Below are 24,638 nucleotides of genomic sequence, written 5' to 3'. Positions count from 1 at the left end.
CCTTCTGCTGCCCCCCACAGTCACTGCACACATGTAGTGTGTAGCATACAAACAGGCAAAATACATCAGTTAAAACAGAAGTAGATCAAGACAGATTTGGATCTTGCCTATCATCCTAGTCCCTGGGAGGCTGTAGCAGGATGCCATGCCGTGAATTTGAGGTTGACTTGAACTGTACACGTTCCAGGTCAGGCAGGGGAAATGGCTCAGCAGTTAAGAGCACTGGCCCTTCTGCCAGTGGACCAAGGTCTAGTTCCCAGCACCCACATGGCAGCCCTAGTTCCATGTCATTCTAGTTCCAGGAGATCTGACACCCTCACATAGACATGCATGCAGGCAAAACCCCAATGCACTTAAAGTAAGAATAAGTAGATCATTAAGTGTTGTGGGGTTTTTTTTGTTTGTTCTTACAGTTTCAGGTCAGGATGAGATGAGCAAGAAGGGGCTGGGGTTGTCTTTGATTCAGGTAGTGGAGTTCATTCCTGATCATCAGCATCCTCGGATCATTCAGGATGTTTTGGGGTTGGCGATAGTCACAGTGTTCAGGAAAGTCCGGTACACACTACACCACCTCAGTTACCTAGAGCGGAGAATGTGTGCACTCGGACCTATGTCATGTCCCACTGAGCTTCTTGTAAACTGATGACCTTGCTCTTTGTCTTCTGTGTTTTTGTTTTCTGTAATCCACCTAATTTTTTGTAATAGAAAAAAAAAGGTCATCTATGGATGAGTGGCAAATTGTTATCACTTTTTTCTTGCCTGGCTTCCCTGAATCTGTCTTGTGGTTGTTCTTGCAGAATCCCATTGGAACTTTGCCTTTGGTGGTGTTCTACCTTAAGAGGAACTTACATATGAGGTGTGCCTATTTCTGTTTGGTGCTTTTGTGCCCATTACAATACCTCCACCTTCCTTTGGTTCCCCCAAAACATATCTTAGATAAATGAATATTTAAATTCTGCCTTGAGCCTGGTAGTTCTTCGTGCAATGATGAGCAATGTAGTTTTTTTTCTTTTTTCTTTTTTTAAGTGAACTAGGCAAACATCAATTTTGGTAGTTTAAAGTATTGTCCCAGAGAAGTCTAAGGGAGTGCTGCATGTCCCTTACTTTACATTTCACTGCCTGATAAAGTGATACTTAGTGAGTGCTATTCAATAAATGAGACCCGGGACTTGTTAAAAAGACTAAGGGTCTCTTTTTTACCCTCTTCTCTAATATTTACATAGAGCACTTAATACAGAAAACATCGGTGGCTCTGGTTTAGGATTGGGTTCACCGGCTTGGATACAACACAGTGCTTGCAAACACACTCACTGATTAGCAGTGTATCTGGTTTCCTTCAGTTGCCCTTGCCCTTGACCTCTAACCTTTTTATTTTACATTAGTGGTCCAGCTTGAGCTAATCGGGATTGTTAATGTCTGTGTAGATGTGACATACTATTAAGGAACAGGGAAAAATCAAGTCCTCATTGTGTGGTTGTATCACAAATCTAGGCTTCCAGCTAAATGCCAGAATATAAATTAGATCTCTTATCAAATCTGGCGCAGAAAACTTTAGGATCCTTTTTAATGTAGTACATATGCTTTTAATGTCTGTTTTGGCAAGACATCGAATGGGTGTCTTTTGTGTCAAGTACACTTGCTTCATGTTTTCTACTCCATAACGTTAAAATGGTCCTTGTAAACTAGGTCAAGGGCAAAATAAATGTGGTTTCTGTATTTACTTTACATTCATTGAATATTTTTTCTTTGATTGTGTTGTATTACAGGTATTTAGTTTAGTTTTTCTGACTTTTGTCTTGATTTTCATGTGGAATAAAATTCAGTGTCTACAACTGTCTTCCCACCAGCTGCTTTCCAGCCACTGCGCTCTTTTCTCCTCTCTCCAAGGGCCCTTTATCCATGTTCTTCTCACCTCTGACTCCTTTTCGCCCTGTTAATTCAGGGTTACTAACCTACCTAACTTATTCTTTAGGTTTCCACAGAAACATCACGCTCAGTCCTTGTTCATCTGTGTCACTAAACCTGCTCAATCCACCTTAATGTCTGTCGAATCACTCTGCCGCTACGGTACCCTCCTCGTGCGCGGTCAGTCCCTGCCGGTGTGAGGATGGATCACCACAGCAAGTCTGCTGCTGGTCAGTGGAAGGTGTCCCCAAACAGCTTTCTTGAGTCTCAGTTCCAAATTGCTGTTTTGTAAATATTATTAGTTTTATTTCAAGAGATAAGGTATTTTTGATGAAAATAAAATGTACTAATGGGCGTAGAAGGATGTGTGTGTTTGTACAAGTGCGCACGCATGCGCACACACACACACACACACGGGAGGGGGTTTATTTCCCATTAGCTGTTCTGCTTACCAGTTTTTCCTGATCTCTGCCTACATCCATACCTTCTCACAGTTTTTCATAGATTCAAACCCAGAATCTCAGAAATCTCCCAGAAGAGTACCATCTAAAATAAGCAGCATGGCGCTGTGTTCTGAGTAATATTTTCAGATAGGAAACCAACAGTGCTTCATTTATTCTTTCTGCTGGCCCGTGAGCCCTGGTCCGGGGCCTCTCTCCATCCTCCAACACATTTAGCTTTGTGTTTCTACTCTTTGTTTTCAACCAGCTTTTTTTTTTTTACATGTAATATTCCTTGAATTTTTCTCACCATGTTGGTATCATCTTCCAATATTCATACAATGTGCTAGATCAAACTCTTGGTCACACGTGTATCATTTTGAATCGTACAGAGCCCTTTTCTGTTTGTTTTGTTCTTAATTTCATGTCTTTTTTAAATCTTTTTTTACAATCCAGATTTTATCCCCTTCCTGGTTCACCCTCTGACAGTTTCACATCCCATACCTCTACTCTCCACCCAGCTTTATGGGGATGTCCCCTCCACCCCCCTTCACTCCCTGAGGCCTCCAGTCTCTTGAGGGTTAGGTGCATCCTCTCTGACCGAACCCAGACTCGAGAGTCCTCTGCTGTATATGTGTTGGGGCTTCATATCAGCTGGTGTGTGCTGCCTGGTTGGTGATCCAGTGTCTGAGAGATCTCATAGGTCCAGGTAAATTGAGACTGCTGGTCCTCTTACAAGGTCGCCCTCCTCCTCAGCTTCTTTCAGATTTTCCCTAATTCAACCACAGGGGAATTAGCAGCTTCTGTTTATTGGTTGGGTGCGAATATCTACATTTGACTTCCAGTTGCTTGTTGGGTCTTTCGGGGGCAGTCATGATAGGCTCCTTTTTATGAGCACACAGTAATAGTGTCAGGCCTTGAGCTGGATCCCACTTTGGGCCTGTCACTGGACCTTCTCTTCCTCAGGCTCTTCTTCATTTCCATCCCTGCAGTTCTTTCAGACAGGATCACTTACGAGTCAAGAGTTTTGACCGTGGATGGTGATGCCCTGTCTTTCGACTGGAGGTGGATTCTACAAGTTCCCTCTGTAGGGCATTTCATCTAAGGTCCCTCCCTTTGATTCCTAAGAGTCACTTCCCAGGTCTCTGGTACATTCTGGATGATCCTCCTACCTCCTGAGGTTGCCTACTTTCATTCTTTCTGCCGGCTTAAAAAGTTACTTTAACCTTATTTTCTTCAAATGAAACATGATTTTAAATTTCATCCCTGCTAAATTAATTAAACCACCCTATTTGGGGGCACTTTCTTTCTTTCCCCATCAAAGATCTCGCACAAATATTGTCCACTAGCCCCTGTTCTACCCTTGCTGGCTGTACTAAGGCTTCACTGTTAACCATGTTAGCTCTTGGGTTCAGCTACTTCCTAAGATAAGGGCCATCTGGTCACAGCTGGACACTTCAGTAGCTTCCTGTTCTAGATATTTTCTGTCAACCCCTCTGAACATAGACAGACTGAACATAGCTTCTCACTCTTTTTTTTTTTTTCCATCCCTGTCTATGCCCAGGAGCCCCGAAAAAATAAATGCTAAGTATTAGTAACATGGAGAAAAAAATGGACATTGATCTGTGGGATTCTAAATTTTTTAAAGGATAGTTCTAAAAGCCCCAGGTGCTAGGATGTCGAGTGAAAGTAAAACACATTCAGGAAAGGGAAGACAAGACAAGACATGGGGGATCAAATCACTATCTTAGAGTACAGCCTGCTTGGTACTGTAGCATATCTACATTCTCCTGGAGGAGTGTCATGTCCTTAGCATTTTCCTGTAGCATTTGCCTGCAAACAGCATTTGCATGACTGTTCCTTAACAGCTAAGTAAGCTACACACCGATTCCAAGAGTTTAAGATTGCTGCCTGAGGTCCTGGTGACTTTTAAAGCGTTCCTATCAGGAGAAACCCATGAGCCTGCCTCTTAGGACGCATAACAGTGCATGCAATAAGACCTCACTTACAGTTCTATTTCTTGGATTAATGGATATGATTAAAATTAAGATGGAATAAAACTTTTAAACGACAGTTAAATAAAATCTAAATTGATTGTGGAATAAAGGGCAAATTGTAACTTGCAGTCATGTGGTGCCGCGTTCCATATGTTTTAAAATTCCTCGAGAACTGGCACAAAGTTCTCCCGCAATAATTTCTGCCTCTTAAACGACAGGTGCCTCATCTTTTATTGTAGCATTGAGAGTCCCATCAAATGAGAAATGCATGATGTAGAATTTATGAGCACTTGTCTCCTGACTTGAGCCATGGAAACGCTGCCACAGTGTCTACCCTCAGACTTTTTCTGTGTCCTTCGCCCCTGTTGTGCCCTGGCTTCCTGAGTCTTTATTTTACCTTCATTTCATGTTACCTAAGTCATCCCTCCCCCACATGGTTCTTGTTTCTACTTCTGACTGAATCTAAATGGCATCTGTGAAGTTAAAGAGACTTACTGAGCTTGTGTTTAAACCTCATGGGAGTCAGCACATCGTTTCAAACTGCAACCTAATTATTAAATGTAAGTCTGAAGACCGGTGATGATTCATATTTTCCAACATGCAGTTTGTTTTTCTTGGCAAGAGTTTGTTTTGAATATCCGTGAATGAAGAGAAAGGTTTCTTGTGTTTTGATTTCTAGAAAGAAGTAATGAGCCTTTTCCTGCCATCTTTTAAAACATCATCTTACCTTTTACAGATACCAGGGTTTAAGTCTATTCAATATAGGCCAGTTATTTCTTAAACTATAGACTTTTCCTTAGGGGACCCTCCTTTATTATCCATGACTGTTAAAGCTCCCCCCCCCCCCAAAAAAAAAAAAAAAACATTTTATGATCACTGAATTTTAGAGTTAGAAAAGATTTTCACCTGCAAGTCATTATTTACATCATGAAAATCGGTGTTTTTATGTTTCATTGTTTAAAATGGCTTGTGTTTGTTTTGTTTTGTTGGTTGTCATTGAAGAATGTTTGCTCTTCGCTCCACATGGACCCTACACTTACCTTAAATGTGTGTCCTACACCACACTTGTGCCCTCACTCACATCAAATCCCGCTTCCTCCTGTGCTCTTAACCTTTAAAGTAGAAAAAAATGGTATCTTACATGGTTGTCCATTGCCAAAATTCATAAAGAAGATGGTAGATAATTACTGCTTTCACCTTTATTCTTACCACAGATACCACAAGCAAACACCCAGCCTAATCATCATAGCCAAGAGATTCTACATGATGCCTCTGGAGCCTTACATAAGGGCTAACACTGTCTCCGTGATTGCATAGATTAAGGGCACTCGTCAGATGTCCAACACTAGCTCTAAGTATAACACTATTCAGCAGATAGTATGAGTGTGATGAATTTTACTTTGAGGATATTGGTGAGAGTTCATATTGCATTCTTCCACTACTCGGGAAGCCTTCCTTAGTAACACTCAGTAATCTGGAATGCTTTTGAAAAATCTGAGGCAGAACAGAACTTAGGCTGAGTGTTCTCTACCTAAACTATTTATCATTTTCTAGATCAGTGTCTTACTGCTAAGCTGCATTACCAACCTTGGTTTATCTTTTTCATTTCAATAATTTATCTTTGCTTTGTTGTGACTTCGGTCTTTGCCATTTATTCAAAACTAATGTAGGTAGGTCACTGTCATCTGTTAGCAGTGGGTAACGTAAGGCCCACTATCATCAAGAAAGAGAATTTATTGGTAAGTAGTGGTAAGAAGATGCCTCAGTCTGTAAAGTGCTTCCTGCACAAGCGTGAGGAACTGAGTTCAGATCCCTGTTCTTATTATGCCAATGCTGAAGAAGGAGAAGAGGAGGGCCCTGGAGCTTGCTGGCCAGCCAGTGGAGCTGAATCCATTGGAGGGTCCAGCCCACTGAAAGACCTTCTGTCTCAAACATAAGGTGTAGGGCACATGCACATACACACACAAGGTAAAATGCGTTTACTGCACCATCTTGTCTTAGTCACTATTCTCTTACTCTGAAGAGACACCATGACCAAGGCAGATTAAACAGGAAAGCATTTAAATAGAGGCTTGCTTACGGATTCCGAGGCTGAGTCCATAATCTTTGTGGCAGGGACTGTGGTGGCAGACGTGACACTGGAGCAGTGGTTGAGAGTTTCCATCTTCCCCACAAGCAAGAGGCAGGGCGAATGAATTTGGGTGGCCTGGCTTGAGTTTTGCAAGCCTCAAAGTCCACCCTCAGTGACACACCCTCTCCAACAAAGCCATCAAGTCTTCCAAAACAGCTCTGTGAACTAGGGAGTAAGCGTTCAAATACGTGAGCCTGTGAGGCCATTCTTGTTCAGACTACCACCCCAAGCTCAGTGTGTTGTTCTGCTTCTGTGACAAACCTTTCTCCTTCTTCTGTGCTGTTCTCTTTGGTGTTCACTGTCTGCCCAAAATGTCTAGCCTGCACTGCAACCTTGAAAATGTAATTATAATAATGCAAATTCAGAGTTTAACATTCTTATGGGAAAATCTGTTCCCCTGATTTTAGACTTGGAAGTAAGACATATACCTTAATTCCTCAGGGTGGCTTTCAAAAGCAGGACACGTGCAGGTATGGCAGGAAATATGGGTTATAGAAATACCCTCACAAAACATATCAACCCAGCAGTTCCCAAGTTTCTAAGTCACAGCTATAAAAGTCAAATGACCTTTTACTTTTTTAGCAAAGACATTAGATTTGCCAGCTAAACTCATTCTAGTGCACCTTTTTCTGCTTCATACTGTGTATTCTCAAGAAACTGATTTGTTTATTGGTTTAGAAGGAAATAAAACTGTAAGCCTATGACTTCAAAGGCAAAGACAGGATTATAATCAAGTCTAGGCTAGCCTGAGCTACATAGTGAGATTGTCTTTAAAACAAAGGAATCATGAAATTAAAAAAAAAACAAAAAACATTTTTTTAAAGCAGAGCAGGAAATCATAGCCGTGTGATGTGACAGTTTGGAGGCTTGTCTTTGCTTTCCTCGTCATTTTGAAAGTCAACGGTTTTTATTATCTATTTTATGCAAATGAAAAAGAGAGTTTCTGCACTAAGGACTTACAGTCCAGTAAGAAAGATAAGCTATCAGTACAAGTAACTATGTTTTCGTGATTGCCAGTTTGAGGAGCTTTTAAAACTTGAGCAGAATCCTTATTCACTCCAAGAAGCCACTCATGAACAATTCAGGAAGGCGTTCCATTAAGAGAAAGATGGCTGGACTAACCCTGAAGGGATAGGTGGGAGTTTGACAAATGTGGTTGAAGGTATTCTGATTCATTTAGTGCCTACTAGTGCAAGGTGGTATGGAGAAGGGAAAAGGCCTGGGGCATGGTAGAGACTAGCAAGCAGTCTAGTTTGACTGGCACATGGCACGTATGTATGGGAATAGTAAAATATCTGACTAGGAAATCTGTATGCAAAGACAAACTACGATTGTATACAAGGACACGTTCCAACCGGGAGAGTCTCATGCTAGTACCTAGATGGCAGACTACAGCATTCATACTTTCACGAGTAAGTACAGGCATGACCTAGCTGTGAGGCAAGAGGGTTGGAAACGTGGGTGTTGCAGGTCCCCATTGGATGTGGCAGAATTTGGGACTTGTCAAAAGGACTCAGGAGGTAGCGCAGGATGTCTGGTGGTACATCAAACCGAGAGGGTATGTGAAATCCACCTCCCACCTACGCCCATCCCTCTGGGTGGAAAGGTTGAGAGCTGAGTTACTTTTCTTTAGGACACTAGGCAAACACAGACACAGACACAGTGGAAACAGAATCAAAAGGGAGGTGAAGGAAGACATGCAATGGGGCACCGAGAAGGTTTTTTAGGAAAGGGTGAAACTTTCAGACATCAGGAAAGTCTCACTTTCACCTGTTTATTATCCCAGAAGCTGCCTCTGACATACATCATGGCATGCCCCGCCCCTCACACCCATACGCATGCGCACATGTCCTCCTGCTCACAGACTAATAATGCTTCTCGTCGGCCACAAATGTAGAGGCGATCCTCTATAGTCTCAGGCGTAGTCTCAGTCATACTCTAACGTCTTCATATCTTTACATTCCTGTCTGTAAAATGAAAGTCATGTGTTATTAGGACGTGAGACAAAGGAAAAGGCTGGCATTTATTGAGTAACCAAATACCTCAAGCCTTTGGGATGAAGCCCCACACTGTCCTTTTAAATAAGATGAAATGCCTAATGCTTCCCTGAGGCTTTTCTTTGGCTGTCCTCTCCTCATTCTCTTTAAAGATTTTTTTTATATGTATGAATGTTTATCTGCACGTATGTATGTGTACCATGTGTGAACCTGACTCCTGAAAAGGCCAGAAAAGAGAATGGAAACCCCCAGGTCTCGGGTTACAAGTGCTTGTGAGCCACGCTGTAGGTGCTGGAAACTGAACCCAGGTCCTCTGGTCAGCTATCGTAGACAAATTGGTGAGTTTCAAGTTCAGTGAGAGTCTGCCTATGTCTCAAAAAATTAGTGGGAAAAGTCATCAAGAAAAGACACCCAACATTGAACTATGGCCCCTGTACTCACTCATGCACGTGTATACACACCCGTACTAAAAAGTGCATTTTACCATACACCCAGACCACTTACACTGAGTAAGAACTTACATAGTTCTAAAAGTTACCATTGGTAGATAATCAGACTTACTTTGGGGTGAAAGTCCTACCAACTTTGCTTACCACCATTCAATGTGTTAAGGGTAAAAATGGATTATTCTTTCTTCTAAAATAGTGAAATCAGCTAACTAACAAACCACTTTGTGAAAGGGTTAAGGCTCATGAACTAAGGCCCATTTTTTGGCTTGTGTTTTGTCTCTTAAATGTTTTTTTAGTTTCATTAATAGAGGCATAATTTATATACTGACTATCTAGTTTTTATTATATACTATTGGACAGAGGCCATGTCTGTCTTTATAGTTACACATTGGCCCACAGAGTTTCTGGCACTCAATAAATGTTAAATAATATTTCTATTCTGCATTCTGCAGACAGGAAGCATATGGTAATAAATGTCAGAGCACAGGTTGGAAATCTCCAAAAAGTTATCCATTATATTCCTCGGAAAAGCCAGTTCAGACATTTTTGTGAATGAAATTTCTTTTTAAGAGTAGTTCCCAGGCTCAAATGCTACTTAACAGTTTTCCAGCCTTTACTTTGTTATAAATTAAAACTTTTCCTCATTGATAATAATAAAATTTTTGACGTGTTAGCACTAATGCAAATGCTTATGAAAATGTGGAAATGTTTTAATAAATAGCATGAAGAAAATGTAGCTCATCTGAAGAACAGCACAGGAAAGCATTCAGAAGCTTAGGCAATATGTCTTTATATTCTGCCGTATGTGGTATGTAAAAGAAACAACAGGCATTTATCATTAAATTTCGTTGTGACTTGGAGGTTCATCACTCCCACAGCTGTTACAAACCTCACAGTGACATTAGACTTTAACTCAATATTTTTGTCACCTGAGTATTCCAGTTCTACTTAAAAATCTTGCTGTAGCCTTGGTAAGCATGCCATAGCCTAGAATAACATGTGACATGGAAACTGGAAAACCCGATGCCAAAGAGAGAATTCTTTGTACAGGGCATTTCCCAGTTAGAAAGAAATAGTTGACCATACTGAGCTATCCAGAAGTGTTGTAAAAACATGTATCTAAAGTTTCTTTCCATGATGTGCTTGCCCTGTTACCCTGTGGTTGGCCTTCTGTGATGTTACTTGAAGTTTTGGCAACTGTGATTAAGGGCCTGCCGTAGAGCGTAGCCCGAGGTTTTGGTCACCTTGCTGAAAAGTCTGTTGCAAAAACTCTGATGCTCCGCCATTTTCCTCTCCGTGTGGGTCCTTAGAATGGAACTTGATAGACAGAGTAAGATAGAGAGAGAAGGAATGGGCTAAAGAGGATGAACAAAAAAAACTCTATCTCTTTGGTTAAATTATTAGAAGCAAGTTACTAGCTGTAGCCCATACTCTAGGAAAGACTGTCCAAGGATCTGAGTACCAGAGTCAGATTACTCACACTCTCTGCTACGACACATGACTTTCAGATAAGCTATTGAGTGTATTCTCGGTATTCTAGTTTTTTAAAACTATCCAAGAACTTACATTCAGCGGGTAAAGTGTCTGCGGTGTTACGTGTAATGTTTTTATTTTATTAGTGTAATCCAATAAAATTAGTGTTAGCAAATAGTGAGCAAAATTTAATCAATCAGTAGACAAACCAGTACACCAAGTGACTTGCTCCACAGCAAAATGGCTGTAATACTGGATCTTGGTATCTTTTCCTTCAAGCCCTACACTCTTCCCATTTTGGCTGTTACTGTAGAGAAAGCCATTCAAAAAGAACAGCACGCCTTAGAATAGAGAGAGGTCTGAATTTTCTATTTGGATAAAGAAAATTTTATACATAGGTTCTAGTTAGAAAATGGACAAGAGGTGTCATCATGACTTAGACGTATCCATTTCATACTAGTTAGGACTTAGAGTGGTACTTTTCATCTCTTATCATTTTAAGATCTGCAACAGATGGAGCCCTTTTATCTTAACAGATGCTCTTAGTCTAAATCCATATTTAGGAGTAAATATTTTTCTGATAAAGGTGAACGATGTGAAAAAGAAGCATTGCTTTGCTGCCCTATTCTCCCTGGATATCTTCCTCTCGACACCCAGGACTGGGGTAAAGATCACGGAGATTCCAATGAGAGCCACACTGCCAAACCCTGAGTTTTCTGCTGTTTGTAACTATAAAGCAGTGTTACTAGTGATATTAGACTAGTGTTTCAAATGAGTAGGCTGCAGTCTGTGGGTCTAACCTGAACCTTCTTCTCCCTTTCCGTTTCAGCATATACCCAGGATCCCTCCTTTCTGAGGTGCAGGTGTAGGCTGGTAACAAACAGATGGTAGCTCTAACTTGGGTCCATTGTCTTGAAGTGTAGCACAGGAAGTAGGAGGGTCACGGTTAGAAGCTATATAATGCAGGTTAACAGACAGACCCATCTGTGTAGGAAATCCTAAGTAACCTAAAAAGAGAGGGAGAAGAGGGAGGGAGAGAGAGAGCCTTCCTTATAATAACTGGTTTGGAAAACTCAAATGATTCCAGGCCAATATGCAGAAATCGTATTTCTATAATAACTGGTTAGAAATGATTGAAATGAGTATGAACAAATTGTAGTTTTAGTTAAACATCAATTCCATTAATTTTGCTTTATTTAAGTAAGAACTTGTGTGCATTCGACAAAATAAAAGAGTTTTCTCATCAGCTGATGAGAAAAGAAACCATTATCTTTTGTACACACAAATATCTACTTGCTTTTTTCTTGTATAATCTGAGAATTGTCCTTTGGGGGTTGTGGTTGGGGTTTTGGTTTTTGGTTGGTTGGTTGGTTGGTTGGTTGGTTGGTTGGTTGGTTGGTTTGGTTTGGTTTGTGCCCTGGCTGTCCTTGAACTCACTGTGTAGACCAGACCAAGCTTCAAATTCATGGAGATCTGCCTGCCTCTGCCTCCTGAGTACTGGATTTAAAGATGTATGTGTCGCCACACCTGGCCTAGGATTGTACTTTTTTAATAACTTGCTAATGTTTTCTAAACCTTTCTTCAAAATCAGTATCTGGTGCTTTTTGATCACCACGATTCAAGCCTGGGTAGTGAACTAACTCACGAGCCTCCGGCAGCTCCTAAGCAGCTCAGTGTGGACAACAGGAAGATGCTAATTATGTGTCATTTCATTGACAACACTCATTTTCCAGGAAGAAAAAAAAAACTGACTCTGTTATTGCAAAAGACACATGAAGTTCCTTCGCTGTAAAGGACAAATGATGCTGTATTACAGCGCATCCAATGATGCGTTCTGAAAACGTGACCTGTCTCTGAAACAGCATAACGGTGGAAGTGATCAAGACAGAAGGAAGTGTCATCTCGAAGTGCAGGCTGATCAGAAACAGTCTTCCAGACCTGTCTGCTTCTGCTTGTGTTGCTTGCCATCGGTGAATGGAAGCGCTGCGCTCTCGGGGGCATGACAACCTCCGAGTCAGTTGTCTATCTCTGTGACCCCTCCTCCTCTGTGATCTTTTTATGTCAGATCTAACATGGAAAGCCTGTAAATACAATGATTATCACATGGATAATCACCTGCATCAGGAACTACCCTGCTCCTCTGGTCTAGCCCTGGCTGTTCCCCATGTCACAGCCACTCGTGACTGGATTTTAACCTGACTGCTTCATTAGATTTGTGAAACTCAGTACAAGGCGCCCTGGGGCAGCACAGATGGAGACTTGCTTGTTTTCCTTTCTCACTTTCATGGCAAATGCACACTAACAAGTCCTTTTCAATTTAGTGTGATCAGTTCACTTGGAATTACTCCTGATACTTGGAACCTGCTTCACCTTTCTGCCCACCACCCTGGCTCACTCCTTCCCAGTCTTCTGACCTAATACCTTTTCTCTCTGCTCTTTCATGCAGTGAATCTGAGAACAGAAATTCTGCTGAAAATTCTTGCTGGGTCAAACTGTTCCCCTCTGTTGTTTTGTTTGTTTTGCTAAGAAGGGAAAAAGTAAATACCATTCCATCACTGTATCTGCAAACACCTTCAGGTCAGAGGTTAGCGTGACAGAGTCTGCAGCAACGTGAGACAGCTGCCGGCTCCAATGGTGTGACTTGGGGGGCACCAGTCCAAGATCAAAGGAAGGTGAGAGGAAGCCAGAAGATAAGATCATTCTAAGGCACAGAACAAGGTCTTGGCTGTTCTGATGATAGGGCACAGCAAGCCCGTGTGAAGAGGCACCAAGAAAATTGACTTGGCTTTTCCTAAGTATGTCCAACCTAAGCCAGAAATGTGCTGGTGCTTGGAACTGTTTACATATGTGGAAATGTCCTAATGCATGCCTTCCTTACATGATAATGATTTGAAGCCAAACTTGGTGGCACAGTCTAAAAAAATCACAGCACTTGAGAGATGGAGGCCAGAACAGAGATAGTTCAAAGTCAGCTCAGACTATATACCAAGATTCAGACCAAATTAGGTTACATAGAGAGCTCCTGACTTAAAACTGTGTGTGTGTGTGTGTGTGTGTGTGTGTGTGTATGTATGTATATGTATGTATATATATTCCTGCCATTATTCTGTAATTTGCCAAGTTACAGTTAAATTATTAGTATATAAGAAAAAAGCTAGCATCATAAAAATAAAACAATAATAGAGCCAGGCATGGTGACACATTTATGATGTCAGCACTCGTACCTAGGAGGATTAAAGAGTTCAAATCCAACATGTGCTCCCTAAGAACCTTTTCCATATAAACTGAATTCCAGATGTGGGATTTAACTTGGAAATGCGGCACTTCTAGCACCTTGAGGGCCTGAGCAGATTGTTCCCAGTACTACTCCTTGCCTCAGTTTAACTACTACATACTGGCTTTGGTCTTTCTGTCATGGTGCAATTTTATTTCTACAGATTCCTTTTCTCTTAATGACCCTGAAGCTCCCTCACTCCCACCCAGTGTCCCAGAACTCACTATATCCCAGGCTGGGCATGAAAAGTAGTTCTTGGGGGCTGGGGAGATAGATGGCTTACTTGTTAAAAGTACTTGTTGCTCTTGTAAAGATTCCAGGTTTGGTTCCCAGCACTCACACAGTACCTCACAACCATTGGTGACTTCAGTTCCAGGGGATCTGACACCCTCTCCTGGACTCTGCAAGTACCAACTATGCACATGGTACACAAATATACGTGCAAACCAAACACTCATACATAAATAAACCTAAAACAATTGTAAGTATAGTAGTAGTTCTCACTAGAGATAGTCAGTTGCATTATTCGTCTAAGAATTCATTTATTTAATTTATGACAGCCTAGAAAACAATACACTGATGTCTTTTCAACCTTATCATTTGCCTTGATACCATAGCAGCAAATATTATTAACTTTGTGAACTATAAACTGTTTTGTAAGGAAATAGAAAAGAGTAACATTGCTTACCTGAGCCATTCATCAAGGGTTTGTCGTGTGTGTGTGTGTGTGTGTGTGTGTGTGTGTGTGTGTGTGTGTGTGTCATTGTCAACTGTGGCTCACTAGTCAGCCTGCTATTTTTCTAGTGAATGAGGTCCCACACTCAGCTTAAGACTTCCTGTTAACCCCACTGTTCAACTATAATCACGAATTTTGACCTTTCTACACTCTGAAAGTATAAATCTCTAAATCTCTGTTATTAATACAGAGGGCCGTAAGTACATGCATGTATTTCTTAATTAGTATTTCCCTCGCCATGGAGGAGCTATCCACATTCACTTCCAAGGCACTGACTGTACTTTCTGCCTTACATGGTTTGGTGCGGCAGTCGCTCTAGTTGACTTGGATCTGCTCACTACTTGGGCTCAAATCCCATCCTTCTATTAATATCTCTTGGCAAAGATAATTTTGGAGGAATGTAAGTTAAGATGTAGAGACTCTTGACAGTTGTCTGCAATTTTTTTTCACTTTCAAGAGGGAAGTAGAAATGAAAAGTAGCATTGCCTCCATTTTCTATCATTCCTAAAACTAAACTTACGCATAAGCTAAACAGTAAAGGCGTAAAGACTTAGTTACATAGATGAGGATTGGGGTTTTTTTGTTTTGTTTTTCAGTTTGGGGGTGGTTTGTTTTGTTTTGTCTTTCAGCATCCTGTTAGGAAAGCATTAGAGTATGTCATAATGTTCATTAAATTGTGCTCATATGTATAAAGTCTGGAAGAACTTTGTGTATTAAAATTTGTAAACATTCTTTTAAGTGTTAACTTTTGTAACCTTTTCCTCTTAGACAAAAGCCAGGCATGATGCCCCAAACCTTTAATCTCAGTGCTTGGGGAGGCAGAAGCAGGTGGATCTATACAAGTTTGTGGAGTCTTGCCTGCATAACATTTCCTGGCCAGCCAGGACTGTATAGCAAGACCCCTGTGAGGGTGGGGGTAAGGGGTGTATAGAGTGGGAGTATTCACCACATATATCATGTATCTCAGTTTCACAGTTGTCAGTATTTTGTCAAATTGCTTCCTTTTGCTCCCCCGATCATTCCTAATATCAAACTAATAATTCCTCATATCCTCTGATTTTCAAATCACCTCTGTTCAAATGCCTTTTACAGCTGATTGGTTTAAAATAAGATACAGTTATATGCTAGTTTTGTTCACTTTCCCTCCCAGTTTTTCTTTGAGGTTATCTTTAGTTAAAAAACAGTTCTAGTTGCCTTATAAATGCACCCCATCTTACAGATTTGCTCACTCTCTCCTTTAATATGTTCCTCTCTTTTTCTCATAAATACAAGTTATTGGACTAAAGTTTTGGTTAATTGGTGTGAAGATGTTTTAGCTAGAATACTTCCCGGTTGATATGGTGAACTCCATTCCCCATCATAACAGGCACAGGACGTATGGTGATCCCACTATGAAGGATGCTAAGGGAGAGGAATGATCACGGGGTTCCACTGATGACAGCTTGATCCCTTCCATTACAAAGTTACACTGTGCTCCCCGTCACCAGCATGTAATCTGTGCTGATTTGATTCCATGGGAAGAACCGGTTCCCTGTCATCCTTTCCCCAATGACTTTAACAACCACTGGTGATCCCTGTCTGTATAAGTTTCATCAGGGGATTGCAAAATAATTGTTTTAGCATCTAAACATCTATTAGGAGGCATGCCTGTCTCCAGAAGAGCTTTCTGAGAGGCACTGTTTTAATTACAAATGTAACCACCAGCATGGTCCCTGGGCTTCAAGTGAATGTCTTTCCTTTCTGACTGAGGTCAGAACACCTAAACTCATTGGCAGCCACTGTAAAAACATAACCACATCTCCCCTGTTCTGGCTTGTGAAGTATGTTGACACCATGTGGCCCATTGTTTTGCATGCCAAGACAAAAGGGAAATATTTTTTAGGGTAAATGTAAAAATTAATCTATGTGAATATATTGAGATAATTGTACAAAAAAGAAGACTGGGTTTCAAAATGAGTTATTTTTTCATTATCTGGCACTTTATAATTAACTGTCCTTTTTTTTTTTTTTTCCAGGAAGCTGCCACTTTTGCTAGAGAGCAAGGCTTTGAGGTGAGTTAACCCACAATTGCACACTAAACAGATCCTAAAGGTTTTTTCTAGCTGATAATGAAGTTCTTTTGGACAGTGATTGATGTGCTATTATACTCTCAGAGCCTCGCTGCAGTTGCCATGGAAACTTGGCAGTCGTCATGGTTTCTTTGTTCTGCCAGCACAGTGTTATGACGCACTCTGCTAGGTCTGCACCCAACATCGCCTACAGATGTTATTTATTGAATTTTGAAAAGCCTCTTGGGAAGCCAAGAGGTTGGGCACAGTTTCAAGCTGCCTCTGCAGATATGGGGCCTGTCAGTTTGTTCAGTTAAAAAGCTACCTCATTAGCTGCATTACATTTTATACAAATTCAGGGCTGAAGCAATGGCGGGGCAAGACAGAATAGTGAGCTATAATGTCACTTAAATAAGTTCAGCCCTATCACTCGTAGATTATCATTATGCAAATTAATTTCCAAAGGTTGTACTTACCTACCAGTTGTTAGGGGCTGATTAATTTCATTCCTGCTTATGAGCTTCTAACTTGAGTCTTGTCTCCTTTTCATCTTTTTAAAAATAACACAGGATGGTTTTTGTAAGGAAAATATTGACAATTAGCCTTAATTTTCTGGTCTCAATTCTGTTTACCTAATAGAAGGACGATCTTGTCAAGCTTCAAAACTCCTTGTGGTTGTTGTTGGCAAAATCAAGATACAGTTAAGACCATGTTTCTGTCTGCATAATACGATCTTGTAATTGACTGTTAGAAAACACTAACTTGAGCATGAACCCAGGTTAATTGACAGATAATTAACTGAGTTTATGAATCTTTGATGGCTAGGATAGTGACCCAGAACACTGTCAAATGCTCTGTTTTATACATCAACTTGTAATGTTATATGACTAGAACAACTTTTGAAAATTGTGTTATTTACTTGGTCGGAGGGCACTTGTCTGCCACCGCATATGTGTGGAGCTCAGAGGAGAACCTGTGGAGTCAAGCCTATCCTTCCACCATGTGGCTGTGGGGACTGAACCCAGGTCACCTGGTTTGGCATCCAAGCATGCTTATTGGCTGAGCCACTCCACTCATGTAACTTTAGAAATGTAATTAAGATTTAGGAATTCTATCTTTCTTTGCATACTCAGTATTGTTGACCACATATAGAAACTGTGAGTGTTGATCGGACTATGCTGAGTAAGCCTTAAGCACCTTAAAGAAATGTGAATTTGCGATCCAACTATTAATAAAACATATTAGAAAGAAGATTCATCATTAAGAAACAAAATTATATGCATGCACGGTGACTGTATAAACCTGAGACAGTTCCTCTTCATTGTAGAAGACAATGGGCATGTCTCTAAGAATTCCTTCAATCGTTTGAAACGTAACTGGTGACTTCCATTGTTTCACCACATTTGAGTCACTGTAGAAATAAGTAGTATAGAAAGGGATTTCCAAAACTGCTTGTCTTGTTATTTAATCTCCCAAATTGACAACTGCCATATAAGACCAGATGAAGTCAGTGTTCACAAATGCAATGTGGAGGTTACCAAATGCCTCAGCAGATAAAGACCTCTGACCTCCACACTAGAGCTTTGAGACATACGTGAGTACATACAATAACTTAATGTAATTTTTTTAAATGTGAGGCTAGGAAGTAAACACTCATGTATATACACAGAAAGAGACATCTACAACAAATGTCTTGATTGTAAGAATATATGTAAATGCTTTCGGTCATTTTTAAAGTTTTACCACCAGGCATAGTTGTGTACCTTCATGTAATTCCTGTTCTCTAGAGGAAGAAGCAGGGAGATCTCTGAGTTCAAAGCCAGCCAGGAATACATGGCAAGACCCTATCTTAAATCATAAACGTTTAACTCGCGCTAAGTTTTTACGCTAAAACCTAATATTCTCAAATATTATAATATTATAAATCCAAATGCTTCATAGATAAGAGGTTTTAGAATATAAATGTGTACTGTCTGTTAGCTGTGTTATCATTAAACAAAAGTTCATGGGTTCCTCGACTGGTTTTGCAGATAGGTATATAACATGAATATAGCAAAAAAATCTCAGTTCCATGGTGCTCCTGTGATGTTTTGTGGGTTAGTAAGACTGGTGCAGACCTTATTTCTTCTTGAGCTCTTTGCTCTAAGTGTATCTGGTTCACATTCAGTCTTAGCAACAAATTACATTCTCTATTTCCTGCTAACCCGCACTATATTAACCTTTCATTAGTTCCTATTTACTGATTTAAAAATTGTTTCCCTTTGTCGTAGTCTGCCATAATGTATTAGAGCAGGTAAGGAAAGTGACGATTATCATAATCACCTATCCCGTCACCTTCTAACACACAGACCCAGCTGTGCCAGATCCACTAAAGCACACAGTGCCTTGATATGTCCCTCTATGGATCCCCAAAAGCATCAGAAGCATTGCAGAATATATACGAGCCATGAATAGAGCAGCCACAAGTCAGCATTGTTGATAAAAATACAACCCACATGTGGGATGCTGTCTGAGAAATCCCATGATTTTTATAATGTCATTAAAGTTTTCTTACCTCATTAGAGAAAAATGCAAAAGCATAGGTGCAGAGTATAGTACTCTTGAATAAAACAAGACTAAATCACTTTATCTTATCAGTTTTATGTCTATGAAGATGTTCTGTTGTTCCCAAGTCTGGTGTAACAAGCCAGGCAAAAAAAATTGTATTTTCTCTCTCCTACCTTAATATTGACTCTGAATTTGGAGTACCTTGGGTGGGGGAGAAGTGGAGTGGTTGAATGAAAGGGATGGCGAGCATCCGTCTTCCTACCAGCACCCCTCCCCTCCCCTATTTTCTGTTATTAATCCCAATCCTTTCCCAAACCCGCCGAGTGCTGCCGGTATCGGTGCTCTGACTGCCAACAGGCCAGCCCACCATCTCTGAAAATAACCTGTGTTTATTCATCAGCAAAGACCCTCCGCAGCGTTGTTTATGATGCCCTGGTGGGCTTCTCTGCAAATTCTAGATAATCTCTGTTTTTTAAAAAAAATCTTTAATCTTTAAAATGAATTGGGCATTTTTAGTGAGAAGCAGCAGCTTAGGAGAGCACTGGAGGAGGAGATAAAAAGCTGGAGGTAGGCAGAGCATAAGGCAGGAGAGTGGGTTTCTCTACATAGGTGATAGAAAATTGCACAGTGCCCGATTTAAATGACAGACCTGCTAAGAATTTAAAATGACAATTCTTGGTAAGAGTTTCGTGAGGCCTTTTATTATTCTGGAAAAACAGCTCAGACTGCAGTGTGCTGTTAAGTCTTTTCCTTGAGCTGAACTGATTAAAGGTTTACATTGTTAGAATCTAAATAAAAACAAGGTGCTTAAAAGCAGGCTTCATTATAAAGCCTTTAAAAAACTGTCATAAATTGATGCGAATTAAATAAGATGAAGAAAATACCTCCAAACCTAAATTTAGTTACTCTCCATATTTCATTGTCTCAACAACAGAAAAATATGTGCCAGTTTCTAAAAGGAATTCAAACCATTGAGTCATTTATTCAGCATGACTCCAAGCAAAGATTTTCCTTCTCTTGTAGGTGTCTAAGGCATAATGCTCGCTCCGCATGAAGAACCGAGTGGTCTTATTCCCCTTCCCTTCTTCCCTCAGCCTCTGACTACCCAGAACATCCGCGTGTCACAGCCTCTCTCTGGCCAGGGAGACTCGGTCACCTTGTAACACTGAATGACAAAGTATAGAATTACACAGTCCAATAATCACACTTGGCTGCTCAAGTTAAGATTATTTAACATTACATAAAACTTAAAATTCAAGGCTAAGAGTACCTAGAGCTCTGTGGTACCAACTATCCTGACTGCTAAGGGAAGAGGATTGCTTGGACCCGTGGGTTTGGGACCAGTCTAAAACACAGCGAAACTGTCTTTAAAAATCAAACAAAATGCACTCACCCTGTCCTTCCTATACTCATTTCTAGTACTCCATAGCCTATGGGCATGATGGTTACTTCACTGGATGGTGCAGACAGCAAACATATGCATCATCTCAGCAGGGAGGAGAAAATCTACACAGCGTATTCAGGATGTAATGGTTCTCCGGGATCTCTCTCGAGTCACCCTTAGGTTCTTGTGTTCTGCAAAAATTTTAGGATTGCAGTAAACTGTCACAGTCTCTGAAAATAAGGCCTGAGTCAAGTCCTGCTGGCAAGAGATGGCAGCGGTGCTTCCCAAGGTGTCTGGGTCCCAGAGAAGGACATTTTTTAAAACAGATTAGGAGACAGATCAGATAGTTTTTCTAATACTGTCCCCCAGAACCCAGAAATAAGACAGAAGGAAAGAACCAATGCTGTGAAACCATCCTCAAAGCCATCGTCACCGTCCATGTGCCATAGAAGACATGTGTCCCCAACCCCCACAGTAATAAATTTTTAAAGAAGGGAAAGAAAGTTCAAAATCTGACAGATAGAGCTATCTAGCAGTGACAGAAGAAGACAGAAAGCCAGTTAAGCAGTCAGCCAAGAAGACACACTTCAAACAGAGGACAGGAGGACAAAGGCCTCTGATCCAGAGCGGACACAGTGGTGACAGCGCACCATGCCATCCACGAGGCCAGCGTCTCTGGGTTGAGTCAAGTGAGGAAGGGGCTTGAGACTGGCCATCGGAGGTCACAGACGGTATAGCTGAGTGAGCAGTGCGTGGGAATGCCACCGCTTGGACAGACTGGGACAGTGAACCTCTGTGGAACCTGCTTGCTGAAAATGAAATGCAAACAAGGGAGGAAGGGAGAAAACATGCTCCTTTCAGAAAGAGACCGTTCACTCATTTATTGGGTGGCGCATACATAAAAGTCAGAGGGCAACTTATGGAAATCAGTCCTCTCCTTTCAGCATTTAGGGATCGAACCCAGGTCACCCCCCTGGCAGCAAGCGTCTTCACCCACCAAAACATTTGGATGACCCAGGAAAATATAATCCTTTTAAATAACAAAAGATGATACTACACTAAACCAGAGTTGATAAAAGCACAATTGGCCGTTGTTATAAAATCTTTTCAGTGTGTCACGGGTACTTTTAATCCTTAGAATTAAACCTGGAGAAGAAGATAGTAAGGTCAACAGGTGAGACCCAGGCTGTAGGACCTGTTTCAGATGGCCCAGCTCACTGCTACTGCCAGGGTAAACAGCTCAGCTCTCCAAGTCTGCTACTCTTCCCTACGAGCCCCATGTTTCCCTCCAGCGTGTTCAAGCGTATTGGAAGAAGTAGGGCTTCAGAATGGTATTGATGAATGATGTGTATCTAAACACCCAAACATTGGAATTTATGGCATAAAACACAACTAGGAACAAAGCACCTTTAAATAAAGATAGATCAGGAAAACTTGTGAATGGGCAGAAAAGATGACTGGGGAAGAGCAGTCTGTACTCACAGAGTTCACAGAGCAGCAAAGGTTGTGGGTATCCTGGAAGTAAGTGAGGTTCCGAACACTGAGGTTCCTGTGGGCAGAACCTGGGTCGGCGATCCTGGCTGCACCTTAGCCTGCATACTTAATATCTTCAAATCAGTCTCTTCATCTGCAAAATGACATGTGCTAAGAGACCGACTGCCTAGGGTAGGTAAGACCCAGTGAATATTTTTGAGTAAATTATAAAAAACTGTAGTGTCTGCTATATAAAGAAATTAAAATTAGGAACCCCTTCAGAGCCCTGTCATGGTTCATAGCTCAACCCCGAATGTTCATCTCTTGCCCCCACCCCCTGGGAATCTTTTCTCTCCTTATAAGATATATAGTTGAGCTTTAAGTACTCAGTGTTTTTTAGGCCCTTTCTAGGGATTAGAGGAACATCTTACCGAATTAAAAGTTTTAGGGAGAACTAAAATGAGAATTTTTAAGAAGAACAAAATCAATATTGTATTAGCATACAGTTGTTTCACTAAGCTTTCGACTGACCTGTTTTCATCCCCACAACTCTTCCATCTTTGGTTTTGCTTATTTTTGTGTGTGGTGCTTTGCCTCTGTTTATCTTTGTCTACCACATGTGCGCTACTGCCTGCAGAAACTGGAAGGCTTTAGATCCCCTAGAACTGGAGGTTGAGGTAGTGGCCAGCAACTCTGTGCTGCTGCTAGGAATCAAACCTGAGTCCTCTCTGCAAGGCCAGCAAGTGGTCATTACCCCTGAGCCAACTTAACAGCCCTGCCTTCTTTCTTTTTTGAAATAGGATCTCATTCCCTATAGCCCAGGCTAGCCTTAAATTCACTACGGATCCTTGTGACCTCATGTTGATCCTCCTATGTCCTGAGATTATAGGAGTGAACATGGAACAGGAACTTCTATTTTTTTTTTTTTTTTAAGATAAGGTCTTGCAATGTGGCCCTGATTGTTCTCAAACTCAGGATCCTTCTGCCTTGTTTTTCCCTACTGCTAGAATTACAGACATGTCTGCCATGTCTAGCTTCACCTTTTTCCGGTAAAGTAACTGTAGTTTTTTCACCTACCTTCCCCTGTTAACTCTTAATAACAGAAGTTTAATGCCGAAATCAGAAAATTAACGTACAGTCAATGCAAAATGTAAACAGGCTATATTCCAGTTTCACTAGTGAGTCCTCTTGTTCTATTTTATATGGGGGAATTCGCACATTCATGTGAAGGTCAGAGAACAACTTTGAGGAATCATGTCTTTCCTTCTACCCATGTATGTTCTGAAGACTGAACTCATTAGTTTTTAAGCAAGCACCTTATCTGCGCTCTCCCCTGCACAGATTTTTTTTTCCTTGTTAGAAAGTCTATAGAATCTCCCATATTACTTTTCTGTCATAGGTTGTTAGCAGCTTCCAGGCCTTGGCAGTTTTTCAGTCTTTCTTCATTGTCTGTGACCCTGATAGTTAAGAAGTCCTGGTTATTCATTTTGTAGAATGGCCCTTTCTATTTGAGCATGTCTGGGGTTTTCTTGTGAGTGAATTGAAGTTGTACATTTTTAACAGGAAAACCCCACAGAGTGGTGTGGCCTTCTGAGAGCATCATATCAGGGAGATTAAAGGATGTCACAAAGTCTTACTGCTGGTGATGTTAACCTTGATCACTGGGCTAAGGTGTTATCGATTGGTTTATCTTCCGTAGCTTACTCCTTTCTATTGGAGTGGATAAATAGTTTGGAGGAGATTCCTTTGGGAGTATACAAATACCTTCTTTTGTTCAAGAATTTTAACATCAGTTGATTGTTAGTTGAAGTAATATTTATCTGTCTTCTTCACTTTACAATTACTGGTTTTTCCTTTTATGGTAACTGTCATTGGGGAGATTCAGTCCTAGGGATTGAGCAAAAGGACTTTGCACGTGCCAAACATGCACTCCACCACTGAGTTACACCCCTAGCCCCAAGATCTTTTAGTTGAGTATTTTGTTAATTTTGTCAGTAATTGGAGTCTTAGGGAAGTTTACTAACTTATTCGAGGTCAACCAGTAAGTCTAGGTTTGCTATGTTATGAAACTCTTCCATGTGAGGGAGAAGGACAAAAGGAGATAAAGAAGGGGAGATACTGTGGACTTAGAAATCTATAGTGTTGTGAAAATAAAAATTGAGATTTTGAGAAAGGATTTACACTACATGAAGGCATCTCCTGTAAGCAGTTGATCCTGAATACACAGTGAGGTGTTTGGATTAGGTGCATACTCACAGGAGTCTTGGAGCAAGCAAGAAAAGAGTTGGCATAAACTGTTTGTGGATACAAAAAGAAAAGGGGGTGGGTAAATCTGGAAGTTTCTGTTTTGCATATGAAAGATTTATATCAGTCTTAAATGACTACTTTTATGAGATTAAATTTGAGCAATTTTCTTTTATTAAATTACAAAACAATGACAGTAGGCTGTGTCTTTCCAAAGAGTTGGTAAAAACAAGTTATGGAATCTCACCATTGATTTTTTTTTTTTTTTTTAACACCATTTCACAATTTTTTTTTTTTTTTTGCTCGTCTCCAGTAGCATGTACCTAGAGTCTCGGCTTCTCTGGAGGCTGAAACAAGATGACAAGTAAAACGGAGGTGGCTCAGACCTGCTTAGACAGTGTTGCCACAAACTGCAGTTCAAAATCTGAAAGCTGAGGCGAAGTGAGTCAGCAGGCACTTCCTCCCAGGCCTGACAGCCCAAGCTTGATGCCCAGAATTCAGTCAGTAGAACGAATGATTCCTTCAAGTTGTCCCCCAACT

At 40.8% G+C, this 24,638-nt stretch overlaps 1 protein-coding gene across 3 annotated transcripts in view; it reads left to right on the top strand.

Annotated features, from left to right (window-relative positions):
• Positions 1 to 24,638, top strand: part of ADK (adenosine kinase) — a 374,447-nt gene that overhangs the window by 280,853 nt on the left and 68,956 nt on the right. For all 3 annotated transcript variants that reach the window (XM_080926022.1, XM_080926020.1, XM_080926021.1), the window contains exon 8: positions 16,418 to 16,453. In XM_080926022.1, the coding sequence (XP_080782148.1) occupies positions 16,418 to 16,453 (36 nt within the window). The remainder of the gene's footprint in view (positions 1 to 16,417; positions 16,454 to 24,638) is intronic.

The sequence above is a fragment of the Micromys minutus genome, assembly GCF_963924665.1.
Source record: "Micromys minutus genome assembly, chromosome: 12".
NCBI lineage: Eukaryota > Metazoa > Chordata > Mammalia > Rodentia > Muridae > Micromys > Micromys minutus.
This window is presented reverse-complemented; position numbering and strand designations above follow the sequence as displayed.